This window comes from Impatiens glandulifera, chromosome 3, assembly GCF_907164915.1.
Source record: "Impatiens glandulifera chromosome 3, dImpGla2.1, whole genome shotgun sequence".
Taxonomy (NCBI): domain Eukaryota; kingdom Viridiplantae; phylum Streptophyta; class Magnoliopsida; order Ericales; family Balsaminaceae; genus Impatiens; species Impatiens glandulifera.
In genome coordinates this window covers 13,555,819-13,573,261 of record NC_061864.1, presented here as the reverse complement: position 1 = coordinate 13,573,261, position 17,443 = coordinate 13,555,819, and the positions used below count along the sequence as shown (strand labels likewise).

Below are 17,443 nucleotides of genomic sequence, written 5' to 3'. Positions count from 1 at the left end.
GGCATTTGATTCGATGTTTAATCCGGAACGTATACCATTTGCGTAATAATCTTCTATAGTAATAAGCTAATGCAAAAATTATAATCAAGCATATTTTACATTTAAACGCATTTTTCTCTCTATTTAACAAATAAGCTATAGCGAATAAGCTGAGTATAAGTTGAATCTTATTGAATGTACTTGAAAAAAAATCAAACTTATCCTATACATAATATCATTTTATACTAAGGGCTTATTTGGATTCAGATTTTTTAACTAACTTGTATTATTTAAAAAGTAATGATTTTGAAAAAATGATTTTTTTTGGTAAATATATAAGGATAAAATAGTACATAATAATTTAAAACAAATGATACTCTAGTATTATGGTTATTGAATTAAGTGATATGATAAATTGAGAAAAAGAGTGAAATACTTTTTTTATTTAAATAACTTCAATCGAGCCCTAACACGAGCTCTAACATATATAAACATTTTAAATCCTTTAAAATAAATTATTTTCTCAAAATTAACATCAATTAATTTTTTTTAAAATAATTCAAAGTTTATTAAAATAAATCTATATTCAACAAACCCCAACCACAAACTACTGGTATTTTGTTATTTTAATTGATTAATAAAATGATTTAATAATTAAAATATAATTATATGTGATAGAATTATTTTTTAAACATAAAGTAACCTAATAAATTCCTTGTAGAGAAACAAAATCATCCTGCATGAATGACAAATTCATCACAATTGATATTATCACTACTGTCAACATCAAAACTAAAATTTATAAATATTTTAAAGTAAACTAAATATAAAATCAATTATTTATAGACACGACTAAATGCAGTGACATATCCGGGCAAGGAGGGTGGATGAGGAGCCAACATGTATAGTGCATTGAAATGAGAGCTAAAGGAAGATATCAAAATTGACAAATCGAATACTTGAAACAGATCTTTATATTGCTGCATTAATTATCATAAAAATAAGTTAGTAAAGTGGACTAGTTTTGAAAATAATAATGTTGTAAATAGAGTCAAAATAATTACATTTCTTCTCCCCAATCATACCAAGTATAAGGGTTCATCAAATAAGAACAAACAACAAAAACCTAACATCCAAAGGGGTCACACGAGTGGTTGTTCTAATTCGATTTTCTAAAATATAAAATTAAATACGGTTTGATTGATCATTTCGAGTCTACCAAAAATTTACTTTCACTCAATGTGACTCTCCCATAGAGATGATATTGGGTACCCAATAAATTTAATACTCATGGTGTACACGTTTAAGAATTATTTAAGATGAGACTGTCATAGTATTAAAGTAATGACCATAGGGTTAGTCAAAGATAGCCAGGTAACTAAGGTTTAATTAGTTAAATAGAATGAAAGCATTTATAATTTAATTAATCTTCCAAAGTGAAAAAGTAGAGTTTGTTTTAAGGCTAAGGAACTAACATGTTCATAATTGATAGGGTAAGAGCTAGCTAGTCACCCATGTGTTAATCAAATTATTATACATAAGTATATAAAATTAATTACTTTATTAATTAAATCTTTAATTATATATGCATTAGGATAAGCTCAACTTCAATTCCCACCTCTTGCCCTTATCTTTGAAATAATACAAAAAGTTTAATTTGAACTCTTTTTATTAATTTTTTTTTTTTGCTGAAAGTTTAATTTGAACTCACCACCCTAAAGCTTAGTACAACACCTCACACAATTATATTCCTTTTGTCTCTTGTACCTTTTTTTTTTTTTTTACTATTTTACTACTATAGTAGTTAATTAATTTATGACCCTGGTTAGGAATGTGACAAAATTTCAATTAGGACACTATTTGAAAAATAAATAAAAAAATCACTTAAAATTTTATTATAAAAAATTGAATTAATAATTTCTCACTTTCAATATTCAATAATTTTACTATTATATTAATTTTTATATACATTTTCAAAAGAAACAACTATAATGCATTTTATGAGTTGTTTAATATAATTTACAACAATAGGATATTTTTATATTAAGTACACACTTTATACACTTTATATAGTAAAAAAAAATGTGGTCATAAAAGGTTAATCAAATAATCCGAAAACACGCTTAATCATTTAATGAAGCGCAAAACTTATCATCTGATAAACTCGAAATTAGGACCTCTAAAAATGACTGAGGAGATTCACTTTTTGTTCTTGCTAGACCGAGGATATCAATAAAAAAAATCAAATGGTATAATAATTTTTATATTGTTGAATATATTAATTAACCTTAAAAAATTGCATATTGGACTTAAGACAACATATAGCTTTGTCCTCGCATCGGATGCTCTCGAAAGGACCCGAAAATCCTAATCACATGGACACAAGAGATGAAGTAAGTGTATTTAGAATTTTTAATTACAATAAAAACTAACTATATATCAAAAGAGGTAACCAAATCTAACCTAAAATATACTTGAGATTATTCGTTGAGTCATTATTTTAAAAAAGAAAGTGCCTACGTGTCGTTTAAGGGACACGTACCCGTACTAAATTAAAAGAGAAAAAATATAGGACGCTAAATTACAAAAATATCCTCGATATATAGTCCAAGTCTCATATTTCAGACAGAGAGCCTTCATGGTTATAGGACACCCCCTTCCCTTTGTTTGTGTCCCTATGTCTGTGTGTGCGCGTGTGGGTGAGAGAGAAAGAAGAGAGAGAGAGAGTCTGAACCTTTATTGTTATTATTACTGAAAAATCACATTGGGAGAATCGACTACTAGTTTCGACCTTTCGTCTTCTTCTCTCTCTTTCCTTCAAATTGTTTTCTCTTCTCTCTCTCAAATTCTTCATCTTTCTCCATCACATGCATGAAGTTTTCTAATTCTTAGTTTACTTAATCTCTCTCTAACCAAAACACAGAAAGCAAACAAAGAAGAAGAAGAAAAAATGAGTTCTATGGGAAACTGGTTGGGATTCTCTCTCTCTCCTCACCATAATAGCTTGATAAACTCCGATGAAATCTCCGGCGGCGGCGGCAATGGCGGCGACTGTTTTGATCTCCCCACTTCACATGACTCATCCACTCTCCCTCCTCCTTATGGTTTTCTTCAAGCTTTCAATACCAATAATAATCACTCTCAAGGTCCGTTAATGTTGTCATCATCAAATCCAACTCACTAACAATAAACCCTAGAAACATATCTTATATTCTTGATGTGTGTGTATAATAGGCTTATTCTCAAACAAGTTTTTATTTTACATATATCAGTTCTTTCTTGATTTGACCAACTTTAAACGTTTGATTTGACAAGAACCATATGGTATCATGTGTCATGTTCAGAATCTGATTTCAAGAAAGATGCTTTTCAGAATCCAATGCAAAACCCAGACCCTAAATCCTTTTTTTTTTGCTTTCATATTTTGCCCTAAATGTTTTTTTTTTGTGGCAGATTGGAGCATGAAAGACATGGGATCAAATCCAGAAGACATGCCAATGACGATGAACAATAATAATAACATTAATAACAATGGAAACTCATCATCTGAATTAGGTCATCATCATCACCATCATCATCAAGAGCCAAAGCTTGAAAACTTCTTTGGAGCTCATAACTACAATAACATCACAACCAGCTCCCTTCAACCTGAACCAACCGACAGTACCTCCTCCGGTTCTCTCCGGGAGAACAGCACAATAGGTCTTTCAATGATCAAGAACTGGCTGAGAAACCAGCCGGCGCCTGATAACACAACTAACGGTGGCGGCAATTCTTTGTCTTTATCTATGAGCAGTGGGGCCCATCCAGGATCTACTGTTTCCTTGCCGGCGGCGATCGACGGTGGAGATAATTGTAGCAATTTGTCGGATGAGAACGCAAAAGTAGCTGCTGGGGCAACAAATCTTGATAGTCAAATTAATAATGGTGCTAATAGGAAATCTATTGATACATTTGGTCAGAGAACTTCCATTTATCGTGGTGTGACTAGGTATTTGAATATTTCAATTTTCTGACTTTGTTATTAAATGCATGTGCAAGTTCTATTCAATTTTGAACTATATCATCTAATCATTTTTAATTCTTCTAGAATGGTTATATTAATATATTTGGTTCCTTTTTAGGGTTTAAAGCTTATGCATGTGTAATATACTAATAGCTACCTAACTTTATTGATTTTTTTATACTTTTGCTATTTTTGGTTTCGGTAGACATAGATGGACAGGTCGCTATGAAGCACATTTGTGGGACAATAGTTGTAGAAGAGAAGGGCAAACCCGTAAAGGAAGACAAGGTATATGTGGTTGCTATTATATTTGTTTTCTTAATTATACAAGTACTCTATATTTCTGCCCTAATTTTTGTATGTTATGAATGCAATCTAACAAAAATTTGAATTTGTACTCTTCTTGGGGTGGTCTTGCCGCTTCTTTCCTCAGTTTATTTGGGTAAGTACTCACTTTTCCATCGATCTGTCTCAATTGATTTTGGAATTTATTGTATCTTTCACGACCTAGTGTTTAATATAAAAAAAAAACTAGAAAAATGAGAATAAGATATCATATACACAATTGTTATACTTTGTTATGATTTTCTTAGTGTTCATGATCGATGTTCTTTTATTAACATATAGGGGGCTATGACAAAGAAGACAAAGCAGCTAGGGCATATGATCTTGCAGCATTGAAGTACTGGGGAAGCACTACCACTACAAATTTTCCGGTATATATACTCAAATATTTGATCTTCGTTTTGTCTTGATCGGGTTGATATCTTTATTTCTATTGCGGATATATATGTTACCATTGTTATCGATGTATTTCTATCATAGATAAGCAATTACGAAAAAGAATTGGAAGAAATGAAGAACATGACTAGGCAAGAATACGTCGCCTCCCTTCGAAGGTGAGGCTTAACTCTTTGTTTACTCGATGCATGTCACTAGTGTCTTTGTGGTACAAATAAAAATAAATCGATGCACACTAACAACATTTGAAAACAGGAAGAGCAGTGGATTCTCTCGTGGTGCTTCAATCTATCGAGGAGTTACAAGGTATTTCAATCATATATTTATTTAATAAACACATACACCACCTTTAATTTACATCCAGACAATTTTTTTCTTTTCTAAAATAATAAAATTCTAAGACTTCTTTTCATGACAATAAAAAAAGGTACTAGGTAGTTTGATGTCATTCTCATTAGTTGTCTCTCTTTTTCTAAGCATATATATATAGGAGGGCAATTATCCCCAAATTATATGCATTCTTGTCTGCCATTTTCTTTCATGTCACTATCTTGTTCAATAACCTTTTTCATTAATTAAAATCAAAGATGTAGTGTCCATAAAAAATAATTAAAACATTAATTTTCCATTATATTTTATTAAAAGAAAATTCATTAATATATGTAAAGACTTCAAAATTGCATAGAGAAATAAGTACACCTAATAAGCAATATTCTCATTAACTAATTGTTTTTTTTCGTCTTTCAAATGCTAAATTTGCGATTAAATAAGTTAATAAAACATGTTTTATACTTTCAAAAAATATATATATTAATTAGCTAAGTGATCTTAATAGTTTAGTTGGCATGAATTTGATAGGCATCATCAGCATGGAAGATGGCAAGCAAGAATAGGAAGAGTGGCTGGGAACAAGGATCTATATTTGGGAACTTTCAGTAAGTGCTTCAACATTATCATTATTTATAATCTTTTGTTAATCATGAATTAATCCACAAAGTATTTTGCTATTGGTCACAAGAAATAAAATGCAAAATAATAAATAGTGATGTTATTTATCGAATATTTGATAGGTACACAAGAGGAAGCTGCAGAAGCTTACGACATAGCAGCAATAAAATTTAGAGGATTAAACGCGGTGACAAACTTTGACATGAGTAGATATGACGTTAAAAGCATACTTGAGAGTAGCACTTTGCCGGTAGGTGGAGCTGCCAAACGTAACAAAGACGCCGAGCAAACAGAAACAATCACGGCTGTGGATTCACATCAAAGACCTAGTGGTAACATCGGAAACATGAATGATGGTTCGATGATGGTTAACTACGGAGCCCACCAAAGCTGGCCTACGATCGCGTACCATCAGCCATTGGCTCAATCTTATGGTATGCATAACTATCCTAATTATCAACAAAGGGGGGCATGGACATGTAAGCAAGAACAAGACCTAAGTAATTATCAACTTCAACTTGGAAATACAAACACCCACAATTTCTTTCAAAATTCTATTATGCAACACAATCTTATAATGGGCTTGGATCATTCCTCATCATTGGAGCAACAAAGTTCCGGTTCTAATTCTTCCATATATGGAATCGGAAATGGTGGGGATGTAAATGGAGCATTCGCGATGCCTATCACTACGGTTATTGCCCAAGACAATGGGAATGGTAACGAGTATGGGGCGAGTGATCATCATGAAGTCAAGACAAATGGTTACGAGGGCATGTTCGGATTGTCCGATCCTTATAATAACCATTCTAGGAACATGTATAGCACAATGAAGTCGGATGGGTATGAAAATGAACAAGGCTCGTCTAATTGCAATACTTGGAATAATATTCCAACAGCTGTCCCCGCGACACTTTCTGCCCCGATACGAAGCATCTATCATGGGGCTCCGCCTTTCACTTTGTGGAACGATGCTTAGATCTATATGATCAAGACGAAGGAAATGGAAAGGATCATGTATACATGAATTGTTTCCTTGCTTTTATTATAATTCATGCTTCAAGTCTTTGTTTATTATGCTTTTGGATTGTGGTGGTGTATGGAAGATGGGAAAATAGGTCTTTAATTTATCTTGCTGTTTTTTTGTATGCTTATGAAAGAAGCAAATTGAAGGATCTTACTTGAAGTTCGGCAATAGCAAATGAGGGAGTGCATTTGTCTCTCAATTGCTGTGAATTTTGGGAACTTTGAGATATAGATCCTCAAAAACAACCATGCTTTGTAATCTATTAATTGTAGCATATATAGTGCTTATGTATACAAAATATTCTCATTTTTTGTTAATTGGTTGTTAGTTGTTTCCTAAAATGGAATGGGTTTCAATTGGATTTGGTTAGGCTCTTATTGAAATGGGCTTGGATTAGCCTGACCTAGATCCATCGAACTCATGAGCTCGAAAATTACAAAGTCTAACATTGTTAAATATTCTCTTGGTTTTGTTACAATATTTGGATTTATTTTTGAATTTCTGTAAAATTATTTTTAATTTCTAGATTAACCAACTAATAGGAATATAAATATTTTTGTCTTCTAAATAGTTAATCTTAAATTGGGCTTGAACTGGATGGGCCTATCCAGTTTGGAATGACCATGTTGTAAATTGTAATGTTGTTAGTTAGTGGGGGCTGTTTGGATTATAGTAATGTTAATTATGATTCATTGTTCATATTCAACTATTATAATTCTTATTTTAATGATGTAGGGAGTCATTGGTTACTATAAAATTGTCTCAATTAAGGTAACTACCGTGAGATAATACTAATTTTCTAGGTTAAAAAATATATGATCATAGAACTTTGAAGTTGGTTTAGGTCGCCTCGGGTCGGGTTAAAAATAATTTTAAATTGGTTGTGCTACCTAAGTTATATTTTATAACACTCTACATCTCATCTTATATTGGAGAGACCATATATTGGTTGGTTTAATCATTCATTGGATATGATCTAATATATCTAATAATTTATTGGACATACTTTAAAATAATCTTAAAACAACTAATTAAACAATATAAAATTAAAAAATATTAATAATAATTATAATTTTTTTTAGTTAAGTTAGTATATTTAAAATTTATTTTTATATTATAGTAGTAATTAATATATTTTTGAGTATATTCTAGATTTGTTTAATTATTTGAATAAATTATACTATTCTACTTCCATAATCAAAAAAATTTCAACTTGGATCAATATAAAAATTGGACTGATTCAATGAATTATAATGTTGATCCATAATTTAATTCTGGTTAAAACTTGTATGGTCTAAAAATAAGGCGCCAACAATTTTAGACTCACACAAAAACACAATCTGGACGGAACACGAAAAAACCGACAAGAAAACAAACAGGTTAAAATAAAGTATTTATTGTTCGGGTCAAAATAGGATTGACCGGCTTAATCTTATTATTAAACATGTCAAATCGGATCGACTTGAAATGACTCAAAGTAGACCTGATAATCTGTTTACAAATTTCTTTGGTTGAGTTTTGTGTTATTATTTATTATTCATTCACTCAATTTCTTTTGTAAAATTTGTTACAAAAGAATTTGTAATTTAACTTCATTTTTGTGTTGATGTCATTTTAGTTTGAAACAAGATAGGTGAGTTAATTACATCGGATTTAGTTCGAATTGAGTTAGGTAAATCGAATCAAACGGGATCAGGTTTGGGTCAACACAAATAAACAGGTCAGGTTCATGTTAGAGATTTTGACCCGAATAATTAAACAAGTTAAGTTCTGATTAATATTGTTCAACCCGTTAACCTGTCGATCCGAACTCGTCATCCTAAAACTGATCCGTCCGAACTCGTCATCCTAAAACTGATCCAAATTGTCAGCCCTAGTCTTTCTATATTTATGTTTTAAATATATAAAAACATAAATCTTTGATATAGAAATGTAAAAATTGGATTTTCTAGCCAAAAAATAAAATAAAATAAAAATTGAATTAAAATTATAATTATATTCTGAAAACAAGTAAGTTTTGAAGGGAAAAGTCAGCCTTCCATTAAAATGGACTTGTGTGTGCATAATAGGAAGAATCATGTAGAAGAATAAACTATGAACCCTTTGACCTATTATAATGATTTGCTCTTCGCTTCAATTTGATCACTAGTATATTTTTCGGTGATTCAAATCACTCTTTGTATCAAAGATTGCTCATTTCTTTCAGGATTCTTCAATATGTCCACTTTTCAGAATAAGCCGCCGTTGTTGACGACATATGCTAAGTAAACACGAGGGACGGGAAGAAGAAAGAGGGGTTGGGTATAAAAATTCGTTTTTGTTCTTGTTTACGTAATGGCTGCATCGGCAATCATCCGAAGGAAGAAGGATCTTTTCCGTATTCTCAATCAGCAAAATTTAATTCGCGGGTTTTCAGCTTTCGAGCACGGAAGATCCATACCTAGACATGTTGTTAATGATGACGATTCTTCACGGCATTGTTTCTCGTCTCTCACTCGTCCATCGACAAATGCAAATCGTTGGAGTGGGGGGAATTCGTTTTCTTTAATCAACGATGATTTCTCTTGTTTTGCGGCAAGAGGATTGCTTCGGTCTCGTTCTAGTAGAATCAATGGCGATTTCTGGATTGGAAGAGAGGGTATTATTAATTCCTTCTCTTCATCTTCTTCGTCTTCTTCAGCAGCAGCAGCAGTGGGTCAGCCTGATTTCGGGAGAGGAAGTGAGAAGAATGAGGATCAAGCTGTTAAGAAAAGTAGAGAAGCTTCACCAGAGGAATGTGACCAGGCAGTTGAAGGTTTGAGCTCTGCTAAAGCGAAAGCCAAGGCCAAGAAATCTCAAGACCTTCAAAAGGGTGGGGAATCAATTCTGAAGAGAATTTGGGCTGTGTTTCTGGGAATTGGTCCTGCTTTGAGAGCTGTTGCTTCTATGAGCAGGTTGGGATTTATTTCTCTCCCATTATTCGTTTAACCATCCAATGTTTCCTTTACTTACTGTCTACCTTGAGAAAAAAACTGATGAGTTTGCTAGAAATCTTTATCTGTTTTTATTGAGGTCATATTACATATTGTGGCTCCAACATGAATCAGGGAGGACTGGGCAAAGAAACTTATCCATTGGAAAGATGAGTTTAAATCTACATTGCAGCACTATTGGTTGGGGACGAAGCTCCTCTGGGCTGATGCTAGGATATCATTGAGACTGCTTTCGAAACTTGCAAATGGGAAAACTCTTTCTAGGAGAGAAAGACAGCAGCTTACGCGAACAACTGCTGATATTTTCAGGCTAGTTCCCTTTGCAGTTTTTATTATAGTTCCATTCATGGAGTTCTTGCTACCAGTGTTCTTGAAATTGTTTCCCAACATGTTGCCATCAACATTTAAGGACAAGATGAAAGAACAGGTAACTATGTAATTCTTGTTCTTAATCTTAACCTATTCCAGTTGTATGATCATCATTTCTGTCTGTTTTTTTTGTATAATGTTCTTAAATTTCCTTGTATATGAGATAAGTTGTCTGAATCAGAATACACTTTGTATATGCCATTTCATTATGAATTTTCTATGTAAATTAACATTTTGGCTTTTAGGAAGCTCTGAAAAGGAGGCTTAATGCGAGAATAGAATATGCCAAGTTTCTTCAGGAAACGGTTAAAGAAATGGCAAAAGAAGTTCAAAGTTCACGAAGTGGAGAGACGAAGAAAACAGCTGAAGATCTTGATGAGTTTATGAACAAAGTAATGATTTTTTTTTTGAGAACTTGTGTTGTCTCTTTATATTGATACCTATCCCACACAACAATGTGAAATTCTTACTGAATTTTAACAGGTCAGAACAGGAGCACGTGTCTCCAATGATGAAATTCTGAGTTTTGCCAAATTGTTTAATGACGAACTTACTCTGGATACCATCACCAGGTTAGCATCACCGCGAGATTCTGTTTTATCCTTCCTGCTTTTATAGGGTGCTAAAATATTTGACTTGTTAACTGCAGACCCCGCTTAGTGAATATGTGCAAATATATGGGTATCAGCCCATTTGGTACAGATGCCTATTTGCGTTACATGCTTCGCAAGAGGCTACAAGAGTAAGCTTCGTTTTTATCCCCCCTTGAATCTATTCTTCTTTTATTTGCGTTACATGAATAGTTTGCTTTTAAGAAGGATGGACCTATATTCATTTTGACAACAAACAAATTAAATAGTTTAACATCTGAAATGATCAGGTTTGACAATAAATAATTATGTGGTTTGGACAGGATCAAGAATGATGACAAGCTGATTCAAGAAGAAGGTATTGAATCATTATCTGAACAAGAGCTTCGTCAGGCATGCCGAGAACGTGGGTTACTTGGATTACGTTCAGTAGATGAAATGCGACAACAGGTCATACTGCTTGATGTTTTCTCTGGCATTAGTTATTAATTTCTGCTAAATGATATACCACTAACCTGTAGCAAAACATTAAAAAGTAAAAGGAAATTAAGAAAAACTGCAACAATTCTTTATAATCATCTTGTTTTTCTGTTGTTAAAATCATCACATTAAGGAAGACGAATTGTTTGTTTGTTTGTAATGAGTTTGATGGGTTTCTTTTTGTAAATGCAGCTAAGTGATTGGCTTGACTTATCCCTGAACCATTCTTTACCATCTTCCCTGTTAATTCTTTCAAGGTAATATCTTTACTGATCACATGTCCTCAAGGCTTAAGGAGTTTAAACCTATCTTCAATTTTGTTTTGATATCCAACTATGCTTTCAGAGCTTTCACTGCACCTGGTAAAGTTAAACCAGAGGAAGTTGTTCAAGCTACTTTGTCCTCACTGCCAGATGAGGTGGTTGATACTGTTCAAGTGACATCCATGCCATCAGAAGATTCTGTTTCGGAAAGACGAAGAAAGCTGGAGTTCCTAGAGATGCAGGAAGTGTTAATCAAGGTTAAACTTATTTCTCTTTGATACTTTGTTTGGATGAAAATTGTAAGAGTTCATTTTTTTTTCTGGATTTGTTTTTTTGTCAAGTTTTATGAGATGTTTGTGTGCCTATATGGAATCACTTTTTGTTTACGAATCTGAATCCAAATCCAGATGAGACTGCCAATAAATTTCTGGGTCTGACTAAGTTTTATTTCCAAATGTGACTGGATTCACATCCATATGAGATAACTGACCGAAAAAGTGTTTTCAAATGGGAACACAACACTGTCTGTTTTATCCCTAGTAACTTTTGATTTGATCATTGTGGATTTGTTTTTAGTTGTTGATCTTTTTCAGTTTCATGCTTTCTCATAGGCTAAGTTAACATGTGCAGGAAGAACAAGCGAAAGAAGAAGAGGAACAGGCCAAAATGAAGGAATCAACTGCTAAGCAAACGGACGTTGCTCTAGAAGAGATGAATATTGCAACAGCAAAAGATGCTCAACAACAAGCTCTGGCTAAGACATTGGAGAAGCAAGAGCAGTTTTGCGAGCTCAGTCGTGCTTTGGCCGTTTTAGCATCTGCATCAGTATGATTAAACATGACATTCTTTTCACCCCCAATTTTCCTTTAGCAATTTCACGGCTGTTTCCAGCTAATCTAATTCTTTCGATGTTGATTATTACAGTCTGTTAGCATGGAACGTGAAGAATTTCTGAGATTAGTAAAGAAGGAGGTAGTAATATGATCCTTTAACCAATACGCTTGGTGTTTTTTTTTTATATAATTATAATAATTAGGTGCAACATCATTACAGATTGACTTATATAACACCATGGTGGAGAAAGAAGGTACGGAAAGCCAAGAAGCAGCCAAGATAGCTTATAAAGCTGCTAGGGGAGACAGTGATCATGCTGCAGAGAAGGCTATAGCTGACAAGGCCTCTTCAGCACTTATAGACAGGGTAAGGACTCTCCAAAAGTAGATTTCACACTTTTATCTTCAATAATTTCCTATTGTATGTGGTAAGAAGCCAGCTCTCTCATGTTCGATTTCACTAAGAACACCTTGATTGACGTGGGGGTTCATGGTAGCGGGACAACATACTAGTCTACTAAAGGAAAAAATGCAGTCTAAAGAAAAAACTAGTTTTAGAAGATGATTGCTTGATTTGGGTTATTTGCTTTATAGGTTGATGCAATGCTCCAAAAGCTTGAGAAAGAAATTGATGATGTAGATGCAAAGATTGGTAACCGCTGGCGACTACTTGATAGGTATATATTCTGCAAATTTATTTTTCATTGTCAACTTACCAGTTTATCAGTATTAACTTAAAAAATAGAAGCCCTTTTAAAGTCTGAGAGTCTCATTCTTAAATGTAAATTAATGCTTTAATAAGATAGATGATATTGATATTGTTCTTCTGTAGGGACTATGATGGGAAAGTAAGTCCTGAGGAGGTTGCATCTGCAGCTATGTACCTAAAAGACACCCTTGGAAAGGAAGGTGTTCAAGAACTAATCAGCAGTCTCTCCAAAGATAGAGGTTAGTTTAAAACCCTAGCAATTGGCTGTTTGTGATGCCTGCGTGTAGTTCTCACTCGATTACCCTTTTGATTTGATTGAACAGAAGGGAAAATTCTGGTTGAAGATATTGTGAGATTAGGCAGTCGGGCTGATGATTCGGACACAAGTGAGAAGAATAAGAAGGCATAAGCCAACACCACACATAGGAATTGAATATGATAGTGCTGCACATTTTTCATCCTATCATTTCTTCCTTGCTATTTATGTTTATGAAGTACTTACCTATTTTGCTGAAATTTTGTTTACAGTTTGCAATGTTGGTTTATATATATATCACTGATGATGATATTAAGAAAAAATGATTAAATTGTATATTAGGTATATGTATTTTTCTGTTTCTTAACCTAACTCTTCCAAGTTGTTGTTGGCAACCTTCTGCATAATAACCACAAGAATAAAGGAAGAATTTAGCAAATTAGCGATTATTCGTTCATTACATTGTTGTGGATAACATCTGATCGTACATGTCTAATTGGTTCTAATCTGAATCAACACAATTCGGTATATGTTTTTTCATAATCTTGAAGTGTTTTGCATTTAGCAAATTATTTTTGTCATGATTTTATCATGTAGATATAGGATGTAAGCTGTCCGGTTGATTTTTTCACTGAAAAAGTCATTATAACAGTTAAGTTCCGTAACCAAACTGTGTGATATTTCAGACCAAGTAAATCCTTAACTTTTTCATTTTGTTTTTTTTGTGACCGCATGACAACTTTTTGTCTTCTATCCCTAACAATAGGACCCATCCGGTGACTTTTGCGGTCGCCCTAAGCGCTCAACTCTCTGTGCGTATAGGATATTTTTAAGGAAAATTTTGGTTAATTTTTTATTATTTTCGTGAGAATTCTTTTTTTCATACGAGCTCTCGACGGATGTTGTCCTTTCAAATTTGTCGGTTAAATATCATGTCAGATTGGTCGGTAAAAAAAATAACAAACATATTATATTATTAATTAAATCAAATGAGTTTAAGAAAGAAAAAAATATTAAATATACAAAATAATAATAAATATATATATGTCAAGATTAATACTATAAAAATAAAATTAATGTTCATCGTTACCACTAAATTAAATTAGAAAGACATTTAAATAAATATCAAAACAGTATATATACTTTTGTTAAACCGTCAATTTTTTATTATTTAAACCATTCACGATAGGTATAGAAATTATAAATTAGTACCGAATTTACCACTAAACTAGAAAGTTATATATTTTAAAAAACATCAATACACGTGTATATATACATATATGGTCGGTCTGTTAAATCGACAATTTTTTATTATCTAAACCTGTCAAAATCGGTTTAGAAAATTATGAACCGGTCAGAAGTCGAAGTTGGGTTTTTGCACGTGTATGTATACACGTTTTTTTGTCAATAGAAATAAGAAACTTATTAGTTAATATTTTTATGGTCTTGTTTTAATATTATATAAATACTTGGAAGCTTACCTCATTTACCATAATATTCCAAACCTCAAAGAACATAGAGAGGATTATGGCATCTTCAAAACACTTCATACTTATTCATGGCGCAAGCCATGGAGCCTGGTGCTGGTACAAGGTCAAGCCTTTGTTGGAAGGTGCAGGACACAAGGTTACGGCCATTGACATGGCTGCGTCGGGCATTGACAGTCGGAGAATTGAGGAGCTGAAAACACTCGAGGATTATAGCGAGCCGTTGATAAACTTAATGGGGTCGATTCCATCCGACCAAAAAGTAGTGTTGGTCGGTCATAGCTTGGGAGGCTTTAACATAGCTTTGGCTGCTCAAAAGTTCCCCGAGAAGGTGTCTGTTCTTGTCTTCATTGCTGCTTTCATGCCCGACTTTATTCATAGGCCATCTTATGTCCTAGAAAAGGTAACACTCTAAGACTTTTATAGTTTTCCAAAAATCAAAAGTAAAAACTTATTTTACATTGAAATTTTTTGATTTTGTTAAGAACTTATTTAAATAAATCTTGTTTTATTTTAAAAAAAATGATTTAACGATGATTTGGAGTTTTTTTTGGATAAAAAATTTAAAAGTGTATTAATATATAATTATAAAATATTATTTTTAAAGAAATAAAAATAAAATGTATTTTTGTTAATGAAATTGAGTTATTTGATTTTTAATAAAATTATGTTTGAATGTGGTTTTTTATTATAAAAAAACAAAACCAACCTAATCTAAAATTTTGGTCAAAAATCGAAATAGTTTCATTTCTTTTTTCACCTAAAATATTTAATATAATATTTTAATTTATAGGTAATTTTTACACTTTTTGACCAATTTTGTAATAAATATATTTTTGTAAAAAAAAAAACAGCTAGTTGAATCATATTATATTTTATATTAAATAGAACCAATATCTTTAAAGGTGATTATAATTATGATAAAAATAAGTCATAAAATACCTTACAAAAAAAAGTTTTATTAAAGTAGTGTCAAATCCTCAAGATAGTTAATAAATTGAAATAGATCAATTCATTTAAATAACCACTAATTACATCTTTTCATAATAATAATAATATAATAAATCAAATCAAATCACTGGCTTTAAGTATTTTAGTTTTTTATTAAAAATTAAATGAACATAACATGTTTAATTATTTTTTTATAATTTAGTACTATGGGAGAACTCCAACAGAATTTTGGGAGGACACCAAGTTTGAATCTTATGGTAGTCCTTATGATGATCTCACGTCAATGTTGGTCGGTCCCAACTTCATGTCTCACAACCTTTATCAATTGTGTTCTCCTCAGGTATTCTTTTTACACAATTTTAAAAAAAATATTTCCTCGATTCGGTATCTTTACGAAAATCGTATAAAAAGGTGTTGCAAATCTATAAGAAAACGATTGGGTAACAAGATTTGTAGAAAGGAATGCGGGAACTTAGCTCAATTCGAAGTCAATTTGTATTAATTTAAGATTAATCAATTTAATACACATAAGTGTAACAATATTAATATTCTATATTAGTCATGTACCCAACATCTCCACTATCAATTCAATCAAATATTTTTGTGTTTGTGTTAATTATTCCATTAGTGAATTAATTAAAATGAAATGGGTGGCAGGATCTTGCACTAGGGACGACCTTGTTAAGGCCGAGTTCATTGTTCATCACGGATTTGAAACAAGCAAACAATTTTTCGGAAGAAAGGTTTGGATTTGTGCCTCGTGTCTATATCACTTGCAAGGAGGATAAAGCGATAACAATTGAATACCAATGGTGGATGATCGAGAATATTGGAGGTGTCAATGAGGTGAAGGAGATGGAAGGTGCCGATCACATGGCTATGTTGTCAAGCCCCGACGATCTATGCTTGTGCTTATTTGGCATAGCCGATAAGTATGCTTAAATGAATGCTTATTTTCAAATGAAGAAAATATTTTAATTGTGTAATTTATTTGGGATTTTGTTGGTGATGAATGTTAATTGTACCTATCTTATAAGGTTTGCTCTAATACAAATCTGAAAACTTTGTGGGTATATCCTTCTATAGTTCTATAGATGGAAATAATTCCATAAACCCTATATTCTACTAGCTACTATTACTAATAGTAATACTTATTCAAATATTTCATACTTCTAAATATTTTATATCCTAAGGCATATTATTTTACTTCTTCCCACTTAAAAATTAATAAAGGCATATATTTTTTTTAGTAATTTAATACAAAAGTTACTATGGGTGTGGGCTATCCATTTAGTATATATGAATCTAAAAATGTGAATCATGTGGGAATATAGTAGTTGCAACTATCTATTTTAGTGCTAATAAATTATAGTGAATCATTGAAAAAGATTTGATAATAAGGTTTTTCCATTAATAAAAATTTGGAATAGTGTTGTTAATTAGTGATCTATGAACTCAAACATTATGCACCATAGTCTATGGAGATCTAATGAAATATAAAACTCACCAAGTAGTGGTTATAATCAGGTAACACTGATTTAGTACTTGATATTGACCTTGATCTTAACTTTGACAAGGGTTTGGATTCTCTTGATTTCGAAATTAGGTTTTCTAATCTTAGCCTTCTTTAGCACTTCTTGACTCTTCTTTATGGATTTTGGATCATTCTTTTGAATTCTTCAGGGTCCTTGATCGATTATTGACCTTTCTTTATGAATCTTGTTTTTCTTCATGGACCTTGATCGTTTATTGGTCTTTCTTCATGGATCTTGTTCTTCTTCATGGATTTTGGTCCATTAATTTTCACGATTTTGCTAACTTCGTTTTTCTCG

At 32.2% G+C, this 17,443-nt stretch overlaps 3 protein-coding genes across 3 annotated transcripts; all 3 read left to right on the top strand.

Annotated features, from left to right (window-relative positions):
- Window positions 1-2,929: 2,929 nt before the first annotated feature.
- LOC124929782 (AP2-like ethylene-responsive transcription factor AIL1) lies at window positions 2,930-6,792 on the top strand. Its single transcript, XM_047470175.1, has 8 exons — window positions 2,930-3,125; window positions 3,433-3,970; window positions 4,191-4,273; window positions 4,613-4,701; window positions 4,811-4,884; window positions 4,982-5,032; window positions 5,585-5,661; window positions 5,797-6,792. The coding sequence occupies exons 1-8, from the start codon at window positions 2,930-2,932 to the stop codon at window positions 6,651-6,653; spliced, it is 1,965 nt and encodes a 654-aa protein (XP_047326131.1). The 3' UTR covers window positions 6,654-6,792.
- Window positions 6,793-8,779: 1,987 nt separating this feature from the next.
- On the top strand, window positions 8,780-13,534 carry LOC124929396 (mitochondrial proton/calcium exchanger protein-like). Its single transcript, XM_047469747.1, has 14 exons — window positions 8,780-9,634; window positions 9,788-10,100; window positions 10,288-10,434; window positions 10,526-10,614; window positions 10,692-10,784; window positions 10,956-11,082; window positions 11,305-11,369; window positions 11,458-11,632; window positions 12,006-12,200; window positions 12,300-12,347; window positions 12,429-12,575; window positions 12,803-12,885; window positions 13,041-13,156; window positions 13,241-13,534. Exons 1-14 carry the CDS (start codon window positions 9,036-9,038, stop codon window positions 13,324-13,326), a joined length of 2,283 nt encoding a protein of 760 aa, XP_047325703.1. The 5' UTR covers window positions 8,780-9,035; the 3' UTR covers window positions 13,327-13,534.
- A 1,166-nt stretch (window positions 13,535-14,700) lies between these two features.
- On the top strand, window positions 14,701-16,553 carry LOC124929781 (salicylic acid-binding protein 2-like). The gene is made up of 3 exons (XM_047470173.1): window positions 14,701-15,063; window positions 15,814-15,951; window positions 16,269-16,553. Exons 1-3 carry the CDS (start codon window positions 14,701-14,703, stop codon window positions 16,551-16,553), a joined length of 786 nt encoding a protein of 261 aa, XP_047326129.1.
- The last annotated feature ends 890 nt before the right edge of the window (window positions 16,554-17,443 follow it).

Bases quoted from the DNA above. Each gene is read 5' to 3' on its own strand.
- LOC124929782 (XM_047470175.1), top strand. From the start codon at position 2,930: ATGAGTTCTATGGGAAACTGGTTGGGATTCTCTCTCTCTCCTCACCAT. The intron at 4,274-4,612 runs GTATATGTGGTT...ATTAACATATAG, and splicing joins AACCCGTAAAGGAAGACAAG to GGGGCTATGACAAAGAAGAC. The intron at 5,033-5,584 runs GTATTTCAATCA...TGAATTTGATAG, and splicing joins ATCTATCGAGGAGTTACAAG to GCATCATCAGCATGGAAGAT.
- LOC124929396 (XM_047469747.1), top strand. From the start codon at position 9,036: ATGGCTGCATCGGCAATCATCCGAAGGAAGAAGGATCTTTTCCGTATT. The intron at 10,435-10,525 runs GTAATGATTTTT...GAATTTTAACAG, and splicing joins TTGATGAGTTTATGAACAAA to GTCAGAACAGGAGCACGTGT. The intron at 12,576-12,802 runs GTAAGGACTCTC...TTTGCTTTATAG, and splicing joins CTTCAGCACTTATAGACAGG to GTTGATGCAATGCTCCAAAA.
- LOC124929781 (XM_047470173.1), top strand. From the start codon at position 14,701: ATGGCATCTTCAAAACACTTCATACTTATTCATGGCGCAAGCCATGGA. The intron at 15,064-15,813 runs GTAACACTCTAA...TTTATAATTTAG, and splicing joins CATCTTATGTCCTAGAAAAG to TACTATGGGAGAACTCCAAC. The intron at 15,952-16,268 runs GTATTCTTTTTA...AATGGGTGGCAG, and splicing joins ATCAATTGTGTTCTCCTCAG to GATCTTGCACTAGGGACGAC.